We start from the raw sequence: 18,444 nt of genomic DNA, 5'->3' as shown, positions 1-18,444 counted from the left end.
TGGGGGATAGAGGTTTGAGCCTATAGCCTGAATCAGGCAGTGGGTCTCTCTCAATCTATCCTTTTGAAGCTGTTCTGCTTTGTATAGCTAATTCAATGTTCACTGGAGCATGGACTTGAAGCTGCATCACCCAGATCCCATTAGTGATTGCCCCTCACCACTGGGCTATAGCGTAAGTCTTTTTCTCACTAGCCCAATGCATATTTAATTATGCAAAGGGCACCAACAGAGGAGACTGAGACTGACTAGAATCTGGTGGTTAGGGCACTGAACTGGTATGTGGGAGGATGACAGAGTAGGGATTTGAACCCCAGGCCTCCCACATGCCAGATGAATGTCCTAAACACCAGCTATTGTCTCTCACTGTCTGTTGTTGGAGTTGTTCACTTTATATAAATAATGAAACATTCATCACACCAGAGAAAGAGACTGAGTAAATAGCCCAGTGTTTAGGCACTCATGTAGGAGACTAGGCCTGTTTCAGACCAGGGACTGGAACCTGGGTGTCTGACATCTCAGCTATTGGTTATTCTAGGGATGGGTGCACGCTCTCATTTTTAACATTAAAAAGAAGAAATGTCTTGCTTTTATCCCATTGTGGAACAGGAAAATGTTTGAAATCTCAAATATTTTCACAGGATGGAAAAAGTGTTTCCCACCCAGCTTTAAATTTGGTCTTTACATGTGGAACTTAGTTAACGATTCTGTTGCTAATGAATTTGCTAGAACAGAGTTTAGATCTTAGACTGATACTTGCATTGATTCTGCAGTGCTAACATAAGTAAAAAGTAGTAAAAACTTAGTTTTGCTACTAAAGGCAGCTTATGACTCAATACACAATGCAATAACATCTCTTGGGTAAACATAAGGTCTCTTGGATCACTTTCTGTAGTACTGCACTAAGCGTTTTCTTCATAATGGTCACTACAACCTAATCCTGGGATCATGTCCTCGGTCCTAGTGTTAGAGCAATTACACTTTTTTCTGCTTTGTTAACTGAGTTTCTTCTGAGGTTGCGCAACTATAAAATATCTACTAGCAGAGACTATTTCCCTGGTACACTAAAGCCAATTATGGGCATTTTGGACTTGGCACATTTCTATTTATCTAATAATATTTGGGCATTAACGTAATCTTTTCTTGCCTGTGTCTGCTGTCTTTAAGTCATTGTGCCCCATTTGCTCCTTGTTTGTGGAATAGAAACATCTACTTGTGTAATGGGAAAATAGAGAATATGAATAATAATACCAACTTCCTGATATGGAAAATGTATGTTTCCCTTGTTTCTCAAAATAAGAGTTTAGTTGGACTTAACTCTTGTCTATACCCTGGATGAATTTTAAACACAAAAACCATAGGATTTGTAATAAATTTGGGTCTATGTTTCATACACTTTTTGATGAGTGTGCCAAAGGTCCAGTAATACCTGGGGTTCTAAAATATTTTCATCTGTATTGCTCAAGCCACTTTGGCTGAGGCTTAGAATCACACTGGTCTGATTATTTCTAGAAAACGAATTCTGCTTTTAAACTCAAAATCTGATGCTGCTCTCATGTACTCCCACATAACTCTGTAGACTTCAGCAGGGTTACACCTGTGTATTCCTTTGTATACTCTAAATGAGATCAGAATCAGGCCCTAAATTAAGTTAGTGATGATCATTTTTGAGAAAATATTGTGTCCATCTAATATATTTGCTTTGTACCAAATAAATGGATATTATACATAGAAATACTGAAAAAGGTTGTGTTTCATTTGGCAGGCATTTGACGTTCTTGGAGGTACTGAAGCTTACCTTAAGCTCCTTAACTCGGAGGGTTTAAGTTTGCCTATCTTAGCAGCGAAGCATGAGGAATTACAGGACGAAATTAAAGACTGCGCAGTTGATGCTTTGCAGAAGGGAAAAGCCTTAGTTAGTAAAGGAGATTCCCACAGGTGAGTAAAGAGTGCTCTATTTCTCTGTATTTTCCAGCTGTTTCAGATCTTCCATTAACCTGATCGAGGATAAAAACTCATTGAGGACCAGTCTGTGCCCAGTAACTCTTTGTGTATGGGGCTAGGCCTCAGTGACATGACTGAGTCTGCAAAATTTGTCATTATTATTTTTCACTAATACCATTTGAATAGATTGCTCTGTCTCCTGTCACAAGTTTTTTTTTAGAACTGTGTACATTATAACATAAATTATATACATCAAATGCTATATTAGTGCACGTGGCTGCAGTTATGTTAGGGAAATATTTAGGAAAAGACAGTCTGGTCAAGATAAAATAAAATAAAATGTCAACAGATGGTCATTTTTACAACCCCGAATGCACATTTTAAGACCTTTTAAAGCCTACCTGTATATTAAATTTAATAATTAATAACTTAATATAACAGATTAACATAATACATATTAAGCTAAATGTAAGAATATGCTTCTTAGTGACCTTGATTTATTAATAAAATAGCCTTTCTTTTTCCATATCTATTATTAATAGCAAGAATGGTGTAACTCTATGGACCTGATCCTGATTTACACCAGTGTAACTTGGATCAAAATCAGGCTGATTGTCTCCTATTCTTCACAGCTCGGTAGGAGATTGATGAAATGGTAATTAGTCATTCCAGGGCTGTAGAAAGCTTTGCTTCAGTGGGGGACTTCAAAATCTGTTTAGGAACTCTCTTCTCTTCAGGATCCTGTGCTATCACTTACAAACAAACAAAAAACCCTAGCAACATTGCATGCACTGTTTCAGAGCAGCAGCCGTGTTAGTCTGTATCTGCAAAAAGAAAAGGAGTACTCGTGGCACCTTAGAGACTAACTAATTTATCTGAGCATAAGCTTTTGTGAGCTACAGCTCACTTCATCAGATGCATGCAGTGACTTTCACCCAAAGGGGGCCCTCTAGTCCTACTGCATTCTATGCGTAGCTCCCACTGGAGTTATTTAAAGCTTTGAGCCAGGCCAAGAGGGCCTATAATAAGTTCAGTGACTTTACCCATAACACACGCAGCTGGTTGTATTGTTCTTTAACACCTACTGGTATTTAAACAGATAAGCAGAATAGGAGAGAGAATTTTCCTCGGCTTGCTTTCATTTAATTGGTTTCCTTAAGCCAGCAGCAATCACAGACCACAGTGGCAGCAGATACAATGCAAACTGTATTCCACGTTGCATGGCTGTCTAACACAGCATTGATCGATGGTATGGAGTCTGCAGACCTTGTGAGAATGGATCCATAAAATCACTGCAGCCTTTAACTTTCTCTCTCTTTTTTAACCATACTCGCTGTGTTTGAGTACTCTGCTTCAGACTAGAAGCCTATGTCGCAGTGCTGGGATATTGAAACCCCAGGGCAGGTCAAGAAGGAAAGTGACAAATTGACATGAAGTAATTGTGTTAGAGGTTTGTGGTGAAATTAAATAAAAATCCCCCTGTTTAGGCAACACTGACAGCAGCAGTGCTAATATGTTCTGCTGTTTGCTGTAGGCATGTACCCTTGCGGAAAGAAGAAAAACTCTTTTCCAGTGACCTCTAGTTAAAACTTCTCATACCCAAGTTAACTATCCTTTACAGGATTAATACTTTAGTTTTTGAGTATCCAAAGTTGTGCTAGACATTTTGCAAACAAATAAGAAAGGTATGGTTCCTGCCTAGAAGACCTTATGATTTAAATATGATAAAACGCAACAACTGAGAGTAACAAACAATGTGTGTAGTGAAGATTAAAGCAACAGAGTCACAAGGTCATTCCATAATTATACACGTCTTAATAGTTTAACTAAATATGTACATTTTGAATATTGAAATTTCCCATACCCTAGCTTTTAAACAAAAACAGACACCTCCCACTTCTCCAAGAAAGAAAACAAAACACACACGTCTTCTGGTTTTCCTCCTTCCCCTGCTGATTTCCCTTCAATCCTGACAAGTTCACTCACTGCCTAGTTTTAACCTTCCCCTGCAACGAGTCAGCCTTTATTTATGTTCTATCATCGTCCATTATCTGAGACCAAAGTGATCAAATCCAGAGCACTTAGCTGGAAGGTGATAAAGCCAGGTTCTAAGCCCCACTTTGCCTGAGTCAGAGCAGGCATTTGAACTCAGGTCTTCCATGCTGCAGGTGAGTGCCCTAAATGCCAGGTTTTGGGGTACACCTCTAGTTTTGTGAATGGTGTGTAATCCCCTGGTGAATTGAGTTCATAAGATTTTTTTCTTTTCTGAAACTATTTGGTAAATTTGTGTCAAACTCAAATAGTTTCAGCCAACCCAATATTGCATCTTTCAGTGAACAAACTATTCGTCTGAAAAATGTTGCTTTGCTCCAAAGTACTATTCAGCATGAGTAAAGTTATCAGATGTTGGCCCAGAAATGTGATATCCAAAAGGCTGTGACTGGCTACTGATAGTTGAAATGGTCTAAATTTATGTATGTGGTAGACGAAGGCAGGGAAAATTAGGGGAAGAACTAAAATAGTCTCTAAGGTGCCACAAGGACTCCTCTTCTTTTTGCGGACACAGATAAACACGGCTGCTACTCTGAAACCACTGAATAGCGTCATCCTCATAGTTTCATTATCATTATTTATAGAAAAGCCAAAAATGTGCTAGGCACTTAACATACGTATGTGTAGGGTGGTTTCCTGCCTTGAATAGTTTACAAAATAGAGCCCAATTCTGCCACCCTTATGCAGATTAGCAGTTTATTTCAAGAGAAGTGCTATTGATTTCACTGGATCTATCTGTGTGAGTAAGAACCCGTCACACCGGATTTGTAGGACTGGGACTTTAGTCAGGTAACCGGGTTAGTGCTAACTAGTTCTTAAAGCTGTTGATAGCACATAATATTCCTAATCTGCTAAAAGTTGATCAGAATAAATGAATGAGTGCAAAAAGATTCATATTAGAAGATGTGTAGATTTTGAAGAGACCATGGTGGGCAGTTCTTCATTATATTCTCACTACTACTATACTCAAATAGATTAAAAAATCCAATTCAGATTTTTGTTTCAAATGAGACTATTGGACGAACATAATTACTGATTTCATGTGAGTTTCCATTTTTGAAATTAAAGCCTGTTGAAGATACAGTTGCGCTGTAGAAAATGCATTTTATATTAACTCAGAATTTCTTCAATCAATTGATTTTTGTCTATTAAGAAAACCCTCATTATCATTCTGGCCAGTCTGCTTGCCTATCGGTAGTTTAAGATTTGCACTCATTTCATTGCTGATTAAACTCATTTTCACCATGTCATAAATTAATTATTTGTATTAAAGGTATGCAGAATCAGTAGATTTTATTAAGCTCTAAATAACCATCTACAAAAGGTATAACCTTAATCTTTATTAGTGTTTGAAGGAGGTGCACTGATAAATTAAAAGGAATATCTCTTCTTTAAGAAATGTTGAAACAGAGGGACAACTTTTTATAAATTTAAGGTTGCACTGAAAAATAAGGGTTACAGGTATGATGACAAATTAATTCTCAAAATTCTGAACAACTTATTCCATAAATAACGTCCTTTTTGTGATCTTGGATTTTTCTACGGGCCACATTTTCTCACCAGATTCAGTCTAATGCCATATTCTATGGCATTAGATAGGCATGGTTGATCAGGCATTGCTCAAATTCAGTCAGGATGGCTGATCTTGGTCTTCTGAATCACTGGAACTGGCTGTTTATAAATATTTGAATCAAGATAAGTCAGCAGAGATTAAATTGACAAAGTTCAGACTTTAGAAGAATTCATCTTCTAATTTTTGGATTTATTTATGTATTTATTTATCTTTGTCAGAGACAACTTCAATAATTAATTAATATGAGCATTAATTCTTTTTTATGCACCATCTTCAAATCCTAATACTATGTGATGACTTGTTTACAATTTGGAGAGAACTACCTCAAGCATTCATATTATTGCGAATTGGCACCCTGGTGCTTAAATGTTTCAGATTATGAAACGATCAGTGCTTTCTCAATTGATTAATTCTGCACTTCTGTTCAAACAGCATCTTTAAACAAATGTTATCTTAGAGCATGGAGGGAATGAGATGACAAGTTTTGTGCATTTACTGTAAGAAAATTTGAAACTTTTGGAGGTAAAGTGAAATATCCTTTAAAAATAGAAATCTAAGCCACTTGGTATGTCAGATATTTTCAATTGTTCATGTTTCATTTCTCTCCCTTCTGCTTAGTTCCTCTAGGGCCAGAATCGAATACCCTTACTTGCATTGAGTAGTACCTTACTCCATTGGTAGTGCAACTAAAGTCATTGGAATTAACAGTGCATTGAATGTGAAATAATTTGTCAGGAAATGTCATTTCTCTGCTCTGCCCTGCTCCTTAAGAATTTTATCTGCATTATTACTGTTATGTTTTTTTAAGACTTGAGTTTTTAAAATCTTGCTAAATCATTTCTGATATGAAACTGAAGAGCTATTTTTATTCACCTACTGTCGTCTTGCTGGTGCACAAGCCAGGAGAAGTATTAACAGCTGTATTGTTCCAATTTAGCTCTTGGATGACTGGAATTCAGGAAATGCTAGAATATGTTCAGAAAAGAGTGGATCAACTAATCAGACAGTGTCCTGATTACAAAGAACTTGCTTTAAAGAAACAAGGGCTCACTGCCTCACTGGAAGATTATCTAAAGAAGGTATATTATAAAAGGCATCCTCATTAATGTATTCATGCACACTGCATTGAATTTCTGTACTATAGCTGTTAGAACATTAGACTTCGCTTCTGGTTGAATAATGCCAAATAATGTACTTAGCTGGTAGAGAGGATAGGTGAATTATACCTATGAAATGCTGAGTGCAGCCGTAGGCACCAGTATATTTAAATGCCTTGCTCTGAAAATGAAGCTGATTCTACAAACACATTATACCTATTAAATAATAAATCATGAATTTGCTTTGATAATGAGCCCTTTGTTTTGGCAAAGATGAGCAAGCAATCCTGGACTGTGACTTGCAAGTAAGTTTCCTGCATTCTTTATATTTTTTTCCATATTTTGTTTTGTCGACAATGAGAAAGGAGATGAAGGAAACTCGGGGGACAACAGGAATGGGGATTGTGAACCACAGCACAGGTGATGTGATTTCTCTGTGCTGCCAAAGGAAAGTGTATCACATTCACAATAACAGCTCCTTTTACTCATTAAGGAACTGATCCTGAAAGGTACTGAAAGCCTTCTGTGTGTCTTCAGCTCTCTCTGACCTCTGTTATTTTGCATTAGAGCTAAAATAGGCGTTTAGGGCTTCCCTTTGAGCCTATGTGCCTGTTCTACCTCTAATGCAATATAATATTTGTCGCAAGGTTCGTAGCAAAGACATCCCCAAGTGCAGACCAAAACTATTAAATAATATTTAATGATTCAATAATTATTCAATATGCAATTTGACATTTCATAATGTACATGTGATGCTTACAGGTAACTATTCTGAATCAAATGGGAAGAAGTCAATTTGCTATCCATGGATCCCTTTACACACACTTTCTATAAATGAGGTTTCAGGATATTGGAGCGTGATGAACATACTGCATAGTTTAAATAGTCGAGAAGAAAGATTCACTGGTACCTTCTGTTGGTCCTGCACAAAAGGCCTCACTAGGAAAATGTGAATCTAAACCAAATGAATTCTCTAAATGTAACTATTTTCAACTTCATCATTTTTAGCCCCACATTTTCATATGTGGTCTCTGATTCTGGGTGCCTCAGTTTTGGGCACCCCCACCCAGACACCCAGAATTGGAGGACATTTTGAACATTTGAGCCAAAAGGTCTCAGCTTTCTTCACAGAATGCTTCCCAGTGTCTCACCCTCCCAAGTAAAACACTTCCCATTGCAACCTCCCATTAAAGCCAAGCATTCTGAAAGATCTGGTGCTAAATTAGGCTCCCTTTGAATCATACAGTTCCTGGACCAAATTCAGAAGCCCCATTTTAAAATGGATGGGAAACATGAATTCACATTCCTAGCGGTGGCTATGTATACCACATATAGAGTCATCTGAAGCTGCTCTTCATGACCTATCCTATTGCCAGCATACATGCACAACTCTTGTTGTCATTAAGAGAAGTTATGTGCACGTATCTGCAGAAAAAAGACCTTTTAGATTGCTAGAGAAGTTTTAAAGATGCTTTATTTTTTTTTAAATGGCCCAGTCTATAAAACAAACTTTTTTAAAACATGAGGTATCTTGAAAGTATTCAGTTAAAGGTAGTAAATTCTAGATTATAACATTGTGAAGCTCCAAACTTATTAAAATAACAATGCTGGACTAATTAGGGTGAGAAAAAACAATTTAGATAAAATGAGAGAGAGCAGGCATGAACCTTTGTCCCAAGTGCAAACCAGACCTTTTAATTAGATTTGAAATAGAATAATTTGGTTGGTTGGTTGGCTTTTTTGTTTTTGGCATCCTCTGTATTTCCTGAAATCAAAGTGGTACAATGCCAAGAGCTATGTCTGTTCCCTCACTTTGTTCTATGCAAGTTTATGTTTTTATTATGCCTAACGATGTAAATTAATATAATTATGTATATATTATATTTTTAACTAAAGGTATCATTGTCAATAAAAAAAATCAGTCCGATACTTGCAATCAGTATGGATCCTGGTTCTTGTTTGACTGAGTCGGAGAAAGTCTTGAGTGAATACCTAGAACTGTCTAATCAAGCTAAGGTAAAAAAAAACAAAAAAACAAAAAAAAAACCTTTTCATATGCTATTACCCTAAGTAATAGCTGGGGATGGGCATGTTTCCTTAGAAGGAAAATAGGTCTTCATTTTTATTAATTCTTATAGTCCATCAACAATAATATAACTAAAACTGCAAGCAGGTAATTCTTACAGTTAGGGTACTCTCCATTCTCATCTCAGCCCTACCTTTTTTTAGTATCATCCTATCCTCTGTTAGTATCTCAAGACCCAAACACAGTCAGATTTTAATACCCTTGGAAGCCTCATGTTCTTGATGTATATCACTGATCCACCAACTTTTGGGATGTCAAAAATTACATGTTCAAGAATGTGGTCATCAAAATTCCAGTTGTGAGATTCTCTCCCACTCAGGTTCCTTCATGCTGGGTAAAAGGGCTGGAAAGGTGTAAAAGCCCAGGTCCATGCACAGGTATTGTAGAGACAGCCGTAAGACTGCCTTCTAAGAACACCACAGCATGAATCATTGCAGGGAGGCTGCTGTACCCAGATAGGCCCCACAACATGCAAAAGGGCCTTAAAGCTACTTTAGCTCTCCCACCCCCCACCTGCCCACTTTCTGCTAATCTGTTGAAATCTCACCCCAGCTTCATATTTCAAGGCTAAGCTGGGAGCTCTTTAAAAATGCAGCTATATGTATTCTCTTCGGAACTAGTCCCAATTTGAGCATATATCTGAAAACTCAGTATCTTTGTTGTTCTTTTTCCGTGTTGTCTTATACCAGTTTATATAATCCAATCATTTGGTTTGTGCAGTAGCACTGAAACTAAATTCACGTACAAGCAATTCTGAAGAACACTCAGCAAGAATATAAAAATAACAGAAGCTTTGTAAGAGTCATTCTTTGTGGCAAATGAGCATGAAATAATTTTTGTCAACATTTCTGCTCAATTTGTGTAACACTATTCTGACGCGGATATTTCCTTTGCCTGTTGTGATCTTTCTCCAGAAACCGTATAATGTGCTTTGACTACAGTATCCTCGCCACGTACCCTTTCCTTCTATGGAATTTCGTAGGGTATATAGCTTGCATTCTGGCTGAGTGTCAGAGATAAATATACCATGTGCTATGAATCCAAAAGATGGACTAAAGTATCCAAAGCTATCTTAGGCCTCTAGATATAGAAATATATACATCAAATACTTTTCCTAGTTCTGATGCCATCCTCACAGGTGCAGTTTTGGATGAGAACATTATGCATGCAGGACAATAATTCCATAAATTCACTTCTTAAAGTATTTATGTATTTTTTGAGAAAATTTGGGATCCAGAAGTCATTTGAAAAACACATAAGCAAAACCTCTGTCTTGTTTCCTGAAATGATTTACCATCATATTTACCAGACTTTTCATATTTAAATGAAACCCTGGATCCTTTCAATACTAGGGCAGTAAATGGTAGCTAGGCTTTTCACTAGGGTTGGATTTTATTCATGACTGTTCTTATGTGTTTTTGAGAACAAAGTGTTGCTGTCAAAGTCCCTTCTGGCAATTTATTCACTAGGTTCCATGTGAAATCAAAGCAACATCTAATTTCAGGAAGAGGTGTTTCCGATTTTATAGGGCCCACTAGAACAAGTAGGTGTAACGCTTGAGTAAAACATCTGTGCTTGCCCAGAGTTGTGAGCTAACACAGTAGAGTTGAAAAACAGAATCCTGGCTGATTCTACCAGTGTGGTGGTAATGTCCAGGAAATCTGCACAACCAACCCAGAGTAAAATACTACTGGGTTTGGGGAGTGGAGACAGTAAGCAGACAGGATATGCTGTTTGGCCCCTATTCTGATTTTGGGGGATTGCAGATTTGCACTGCATGGGAACTTACTGACCATGCTCTTTGTTGTGGATGGCACATCCCTTTCCTCTATCAGCATTCCCAGGTGGAGAATTTCCCTTGCTTTTTTGTCAAGTGGCTACACTGATTTTAAATATTCAGACACACATTTTTTCCATTTAAAATTAGCAAATTTTATTATGTTCAGGCTCTGTGTTTGGTTTCAAAACTGTCACAGGAGGGGGATGTTTAGCTTTGGCATTTAATGTACATTTTGAGTTGTTCCTTTGCTATGTAGGTGGGTGGGTTAAACAGAGCCAATACTGCCAGAAATTAACATTAGGATGTGAATTTTCACGAGCCCTTTCCAATCACCATATACTGTGTTCTATGTTTATGTCCTCATAGGAAACGTCACATGAACTGGAAGCAGCTGTGAGAATTATTAATGAAGTGGAAGAATTTGAACCTGCAGAGGTGGCAGCTTTCTCTAGCAAAGCTGACCTTCTAAATGAAGAACTGGCAACACTTAACAAAAATATTAGTTCAAAACTAGACGTTCTAAAAGCTTATGTTGCATTTTTAAAGTCAGCGAAGGAGGTACAGATTCCCTACTGAATTACCGGACTTCACTCTGTAATTTTACAAGATGGAGAGAGAACAAGGGTTTTGCCTAGCCTAAAATAGCATCTAGGGCTGCTATCCCAGGGAAGGCTGTGCAGGCCTCCTAGCTACACAGCCTATAGGCTGCAGTCTATTCCAAATGAGGTAATTTTCCTCAGAAAGGGCCTCAGTTAAATCAGTGCAAGAACTGTGTGTAGTCCAGCCCTCATCAGTTAATTTACACAAGCATAAGGATTTGCATGCATGCAGTTCTTGCACTGATTTAACTACATTGGTTTAAGACACCAATGTAGTTAAATCAGTGCAACCCCCCTCACGTGAATATCTTATTAAAAGTGCTAACATTGGTACAGCTTGCCTTAGTAAATTAACCAAAACCAAGCTATACTGATATAATTTCTTTAGATTAGTATAATTTTGTCCACACTAGGGTCTGGTTTTTCTACCAATGTAATTAAATTGGTAGAAAAAAAAACAGTTTAGTTAAATTGGTGCAAAAATTGAATTAAAATGATGCAAGCGTAAACCACCCCAGCTGAGACCATAATCAGTCCCTTCATTTCTAACATGCTTTTGGTAACCGATAAACCTGGGCTAGTAATAGAACTAGATGTTTTGGATCCTTGTTTTTAAATACTTAAAGACTATTCACTAATATTTTCCTTGTACGCTTTAAACTAAAATGAGAACAGAGGATATTTCATATAAATTTGGCCATAGCAATTAAGCTCTCAATTCTAGTGACGCTAATTAAGAACAATATCACATTTACTTGTTCATATCCTAATGTTTGACTTTCAGTGTTTTTTTATGTTTGTCACATGTTGTATTTGTCTAATGCTAATTTTTGTTACTTCACATTAAATGGAGCTAAACAACTTATAATATTTGTATAATAGATGACGGACATGGAACACATTGCTACCGACTTAAAAACGTATTGCTGTGTGCTTAGAAGCTCTCGTTGCATAATAAACTTTTCACTTCAGTCCCGAGCCTATTTGCCAGCTGTTAAAATAGGTTTCCAGGTTACTTAACACACTTCTGCTTGTTTTATGATTGTCCAGTTTTCTGTAGAGGAGGATGCGGTTTAAAACATGGAAAACGTTCATTAATGTATTACTCAAATCTACCACCATGTCTGATTTGAGAGATTTAGGCCTGTATTTTTATTCTTGCATTTTTCTGCAGGTAAATGACCAGGCTCAAAGTCTGAAGGAATTCTATAAATTTGAACCTGTGCAAACAGAGAGTGAAGCTGAAAACAAGACTGTGATGGAGTCAGCTGATACTCAGTGGCTGATGGTTTTAAAGAAGATTCTTTCTACTCAAGATATGGGGCATGATTTTATTAATTCATTAAATATGGTGAGACTGTAGTTCACTGAGTTATCACTGTAGCAAGGATTAATTGTTAAATTCATAATCATAACTTCAAATATGCACTAAACTACAATAACTACTGACAAATTAAGAGTAGATCTATGGATCCTACTCCCATGCCCCGAGGAGCTTGCCCAGGGCACAGTATTTCTATTGTGTTTCGGGATGGGGAGGGGGCATAATTAGAGCTGAGCAAAATTTGGAATTTCCACCTGTGGGAAATGTTGACTTTTTTTTTTTTCATTTCAAAATGTTTTTCTTTTTCTTTTCTTTTCTTTTTTTTTTGGCAGCAAAGAAATTGTAAAAAAATTTTGATTTGGAAATGGCAAAACATTTCATTTTGACATTTGCAATAGAAAGAAAACATTTTGACATTTCTGAAATGTAAATGTTTCATTTTGTTTTGTTGAATTCATTCCAAAGGCTCCTCAACATTACACAGCATTTCCCTAGCATATTGCCTTAGGAGAGGCATAGTTTGGGTCTCCATTGTCTCCTATGAGCCAGTCTCCTTGGAGGACTATCTGTGTGTCCATGCTGCATTGTGGAGGATGAACTCCTTCAGGGAGACTGGCTCAAAGGAGACAGTAGGGGACCCAAACCACACTTGCCATAAGGCAATGCTAGTAAAATGCCCTTTATTTTTTTTAACCGATTTGAAACTAAATGTTTTGGGTCAACTCAATATAACAAAATATCTTGATTCAGACTGAGCTGACCCAAAACAAAATATTTCATGCTGATTTTCTCATCAGAAAAATCACAGTAATGTGGTTAAATTGGGAGGAAATTCTTAGGTGACATTATTTTTTAACTTGATATTTCAAAGGAAGTTAAGGCAGCTTAAACATTTTATCACCTTCTATTTCTTGTCGATTGAGCTTGCAGAATTTTAAAACCTATGAAAACCTTCCATTACAGTGCAGTAGGGCATGCCTGGATATATAACCCTCTTCAGGCCATGCAGGAATTGCTAGCAAGTGACCAGCTGATCCAGCTGCATATAAGGATAAAATGCATTTGTAGACCATTTAAAGGCGAGATCATCCTTCCCATAGTCTCCATTCATGGATCACTCCCATCCCATGCAGAATGTGAGTGAGGAAAGCTAGCTCTGCACCACTCACTCCGCTTCTGCACCTTGTGGAGGGCAGTCAGCATATCTGGGATCTGCATGAGTAGTCTGGACACTTGGAAGCCAGGAGCAGGAGCAAGGAGGCCAGCCTGATGGAGTTTAAGCAGAAATAATTATATAGCTAGGGATGGTATTATTTCTTTTACTGAGGTGCCTTCTGAGGGTCCCAGGGGCCACCACAGTCAGGATCCCTGTTAGCATGATTTTAATGGAGCTGTGCCATCTGGGGTTATGGAAGCACAGGGTCTCCATGCAGATAACCCTGGCCTTCTGTAGATCCCATTAGACTCACATATTTCTATTTGTGCAATATACAGTTTACTCTGCATCCACTAAGAGGCAGTCTGTACTAGTCTGGAAAATATAAAAGGACTTTTTAGAAAAATGGATGATAGAACTGTCTCCACACAGTTTATCCTTGCTGATGTTCTCTCAGATATTGCCTCTTCCAAGGCTTAGCTATTGCTGCCAACATGTCTTCTGCTAATGTGGTCCTAGTATATTCTTGGGGGGTGTATTATAAATCTTTATCCGTGTCTGGATATAATTTACACACACCGCCTTCCTCAGAGGAAAAATTCTGTGCTAGAGTTGGGAAAAGAGTAAAGAGAATTATCAAGTTTTCTATGATGTCACTGAGGTGAGTCCTCCAAAAAAAACCCTCAAAGACAAAAAACCCAAAAGTACTGAATATGTTTGCCTCATGTTATCCCACAAGTGTTTCAGCCTTGTGCAAAGGGAACCACATCTAAGGATAAGTAAGTAGTTCCTCCTTCAGTCCCATTCAATTATTTGCTGAAAGTTCCAACAACTGTGTGAATTAATGCCAATGTTGTGTGACAGGGTCAGGCCAGATGGCTACAGGAGAGTTATAAAAGGCAGATATATTAGCCCCAGGTTAAGTAGGTCCCTTTTCCCTGGGTAAGGTAGGAGGGAAGGTTCCAGAACACTCAGGAACTTTCTAGAACTAATTAAGGCAGGCAGGCTAATTAGGACACCTGTAGCAAATTGGGAAGCTGCTAGAATTAATTAAGGCTAATCAGGACATCTGGCTTAAAAAGGCTCTCACTCCAGTTAGTGAGGTGTGTACGAGGAGCTGGGAGCAAGAGGTGCAAGAAGCTGAAAGTGAGAAGGTGTACTACTGGAAGACTGAAAAGTACAAGCATTATCAGACATCAGGAGGAAAGTCATGTGGTGAGAATAAAGAAGGTATTGGGAGGAGGCTATGGGGAAGTAGCCCAGGGAGTTGTAGCTGTCACGCAGCTGTTACAAGAGCCACTGTAGACAGCTGCAATCCACAGGGCCCTGGGCTGGAACCCGGAGTAGAGGGTGGGCCCGGGTTCCCCCCATCCCTCCTTGATACTGGAGGAGTCGAACTGGACTGTGAGTTCCACCAGAGGGGAAGGTCTCTGGTCTGTTCCCCGATCCACTAGGTAGGCCAGCAGAGACTGTGGGGATTGTTCTCCTTCCTTTTCCCCATGCTGGCCAATGATGAGGTTATCTGAGTGAACAGCAGATTTGAGCCACGAAAGTGGCCAAATTGAGGGCTACTGTGAATCTCTGAAGCGAGCAAAATCCGCCAATAAGCGCAGGACCCACCAAGGTAGAGGAGGAACTTTGTCACAGCTGGTAGTTTTTCTGTTGTTGAACACTGTCCATTAAGCATTGGCTTGAAGACTCCACCTGATTTTTGCATGGCCATCAAGCAGTCATCAAAAGGTGATAATTCTTGGTCACTGCTGAACCAAAGAACCAGCCTCCAATGTCCACTCCCAGTCCTCTATAACCACTGCATTTATAAACACACAAACAACCAAGAATTTCCAAAATGATTATGCTGGATTATACTGATTGTTTTCTGCTCTCTTTTAAATTTTGTTGAGGGAAAAACTCTAAATTTGTTTTGTATTCTTGTAAAAAAATGTGTTATTCTCTTTGGGGAAAATGAAAATGCATTTATCATTTATTTACCAGGTGAATAAGAATCTTATATTAAAGTTGGAAAACGTTGTGCAAGTAACTGAAGATACTATTGACAAACTAAATAAAAAAAAGGAAGAGCTGACGCACCTGTGGACAACATGGAAACTCCATATCAATCAAGTAAAGTCCATCAAACAAAAATGTTGGAAATTTAAAGAGCAATTTAAAAAAGTAAGTGAAACATATTTGAAGAAGACGGCTTTGGCAAACATTTCTGCATCATTAATAGTCTGAAATTATCACCTGTCAGTGGTTCTCTCACCATGTAATTCTGCAGATTATGAAAGAGAAATCACCCTATGGAATAGGTCCTTTAATATCCCCAACTTTATTTTCTGCTACTGTTGAATGAAACATGCCGAAAACTCTTCCTGTTTTTTCATTGTTTTGCAATATTTAATTGGTCGTAATTTCAAATTTTGAAACAGTTTCAGCCAGTTCTGTTTGCTGCATTAAACTGCTTGATTTTTCTAACATTTTTGTGTCATGCACACCATAAAATGCTGCTGAAGACAACATTTTGAGAACCACTGCTTTATATACTGCATAGCATTAACTTTGGGTGTGGGGAAGGACTCTGACACCGCTACCGAATTTTAAGCTTACAAATATTTTGTTGAAAGAGCCAGTGTTAGGGAAAAAAAGTAGAATGCTTATAAATGTTATGGGTTTCTTCTTAGTTTTTTACAAGCACATTACAATTTTCTAATCATGTATTTGTACTGAAAAGAAGAGCGTTTAAATGTACCTTCCCAGACAGCACACATTTATTTCTCTGGCATGATTGTGGCTGAATAGTTACTTCAGCTGTATTAATTACTTCCAGTAAACCAAATCCTAGTTCTGTGAATAAAGCCAGAGTAAATGGGCTATGGAGTGGTTAATGAGAAAAGGATTTTCTCTAGCCCAGGGGCAGATTGCAGATTACTTCAGCAGCTGCAGTGATGGCTGCAGTCCACTATGCAACCAGTATCATATGTTTTAGCCAGGTTTCAGAGTAGCAGCCATGTTAGTCTGTATCCGGAAAAAGAAAAGGAGGACTTGTGGCACCTTAGAGACTAACCAATTTATTTGAGCATAAGCTTTCGTGAGCTATAGCTCCCTTGATCAGATGCATTCAGTTCATCTGACTAATTGTTTATCCACTGATACCCCCAACCTAGTTATTGCTAAACCACTCTACAAGCTCTTGCAGAGAAAGCACTATGGGTTCCATTGTGCGTTGCTTTTCCAGCCTCCCTTCACCACAGTGCATGTGAATCTCTCCAGCTACACTGTGCTTAGAGTCTTCAGTAGCCCTTCAGAATGTCAGAGGATTTGCACCAGATTGAGATTTATCATTTTAAAACAAATTTAGGACAGGCGGCAGCTTCCTTTACAAAAAGAAAAGGAGGACTTGTGGCACCTTAGAGACTAACCAATTTATTAGAGCATAAGCTCTAATAGAGACTTGGAGTGGCTAAGTCATTATGCAAGGTAGCCTGTTTCCTCTTGTTTTTTCCTACCCCCCCCCCAGATGTTCTGGTTTAACTTGGATTTTAACTTGAAGAGTGGTCAGTTTGGATGAGCTATTACCAGCAGGAGAGTGAGTTTGTGTGTGTATGGGGGTGGGGGGGATGTGAGAACCTGGATTTATGCAGGAAATAGCCCAGCTTGATTGTCATGCACATTGTGTAAAGAGTTGTCACTTTGGATGGGCTATCACCAGCAGGAGAGTGAATTTGTGTGGGGGGGTGGAGGGTGAGAAAACCTGGATTTGTGCTGGAAATCACTTTAGATAAGCTATTACCAGCAGGACAGTGGGGTGGGAATAGGTATTGTTTCATATTCTCTGTGTATATATAAAGCCTGCTGCAGTTTCCACGATATGCATCTGAGGAAGTGAGCTGTAGCTCACGAAAGCTTATGCTCTAATAAATTGGTTAGTCTCTAAGGTGCCACAAGTCCTCCTTTTCTTTTTGCGAATACAGACTAACACGGCTGTTACTCTGAAGCTTCCTTTACATTATCTTTAGGATCTACCATTTTACAGGTGTACTATCACTCTATGGAATTCTACTGACAGAATTTAGATGAATTTTTTTTTACTTTATTTACAAAAATGAGCTTTTCAATGGAATGTAAATTGTTTAATGCAGATAAAAAGGTACTCGTGTGTTGTGTCACTGTTTCTTTTAGACTGCTCATAACTTAATGATTCTTGAGGAGGGTCTCAGACCTGCTGCAGCAGTTGACCTTGGGAGTAACTTTCAGATTCTCTTAGAACTACAACAAAAATTTAACCAAATGAAACAGCAGTTTCAGGTGAGAAATTGGTGAGATCCAAAGTGAAAGAAAGTTCTTTGCAAATCCCTGATCCTACAAAGAGTTACATTTACATTGAGTTCAGTGGGGCTGCGCACAGGAAAAAGTCTTTGCAGGATTAGGCTTTACATTTTATACTCTATGTAGGGTTGTGTATGCAAACTGTCTTTTGTGGTGCGTTAACTCCTCAGAATGTCACCTACAATTTTAGCTGCAAATTGGGAATGATGCACAAGGAAAGGCTGGATATACAGAAGAAAAACTAGTCCAGTGCACAAGGGCAAAAAAAGGACATCCCAGCTCCGTGCTTGGGGAGTAGCAGAACTGCTTGGGGGCTGGGGTGTTTCTGTACATGAGCTTCTTACTTCCTCCACATTACAGCTCCTGATTCCAGGAAAGTCTCTCTGTCTCCCATTCCTCTCATTCATGCTCTGCAGGCTTGAGTCCCACCTGTCATGCCTTCCAGCATCCAGAAGACCTCCATGCTTCCTAGCACAGCACCCCTATTTGCCACCTCTAAACTCCAGA

The 18,444-nt window shown here is 38.5% G+C and overlaps 1 protein-coding gene across 1 annotated transcript in view; it reads left to right on the top strand.

Moving 5' to 3' along the window:
• CCDC141 (coiled-coil domain containing 141) overlaps positions 1–18,444 on the top strand; it is a 151,999-nt gene that overhangs the window by 80,925 nt on the left and 52,630 nt on the right. The window contains exons 8-14 of the mRNA XM_084642594.1: positions 1,763–1,935; positions 6,504–6,645; positions 8,560–8,679; positions 10,896–11,087; positions 12,303–12,479; positions 15,604–15,783; positions 17,791–17,916. Coding sequence (XP_084498720.1) covers positions 1,763–1,935; positions 6,504–6,645; positions 8,560–8,679; positions 10,896–11,087; positions 12,303–12,479; positions 15,604–15,783; positions 17,791–17,916 — 1,110 coding nt within the window. The remainder of the gene's footprint in view (positions 1–1,762; positions 1,936–6,503; positions 6,646–8,559; positions 8,680–10,895; positions 11,088–12,302; positions 12,480–15,603; positions 15,784–17,790; positions 17,917–18,444) is intronic.

This window comes from Lepidochelys olivacea, assembly GCF_965140295.1.
Source record: "Lepidochelys olivacea isolate rLepOli2 genome assembly, chromosome: 11".
In the NCBI taxonomy this organism is placed as follows: domain Eukaryota; kingdom Metazoa; phylum Chordata; order Testudines; family Cheloniidae; genus Lepidochelys; species Lepidochelys olivacea.
The sequence above is the reverse complement of the archived record's forward strand: the minus strand, read 5'-3'. Positions and strand labels throughout refer to the sequence as shown.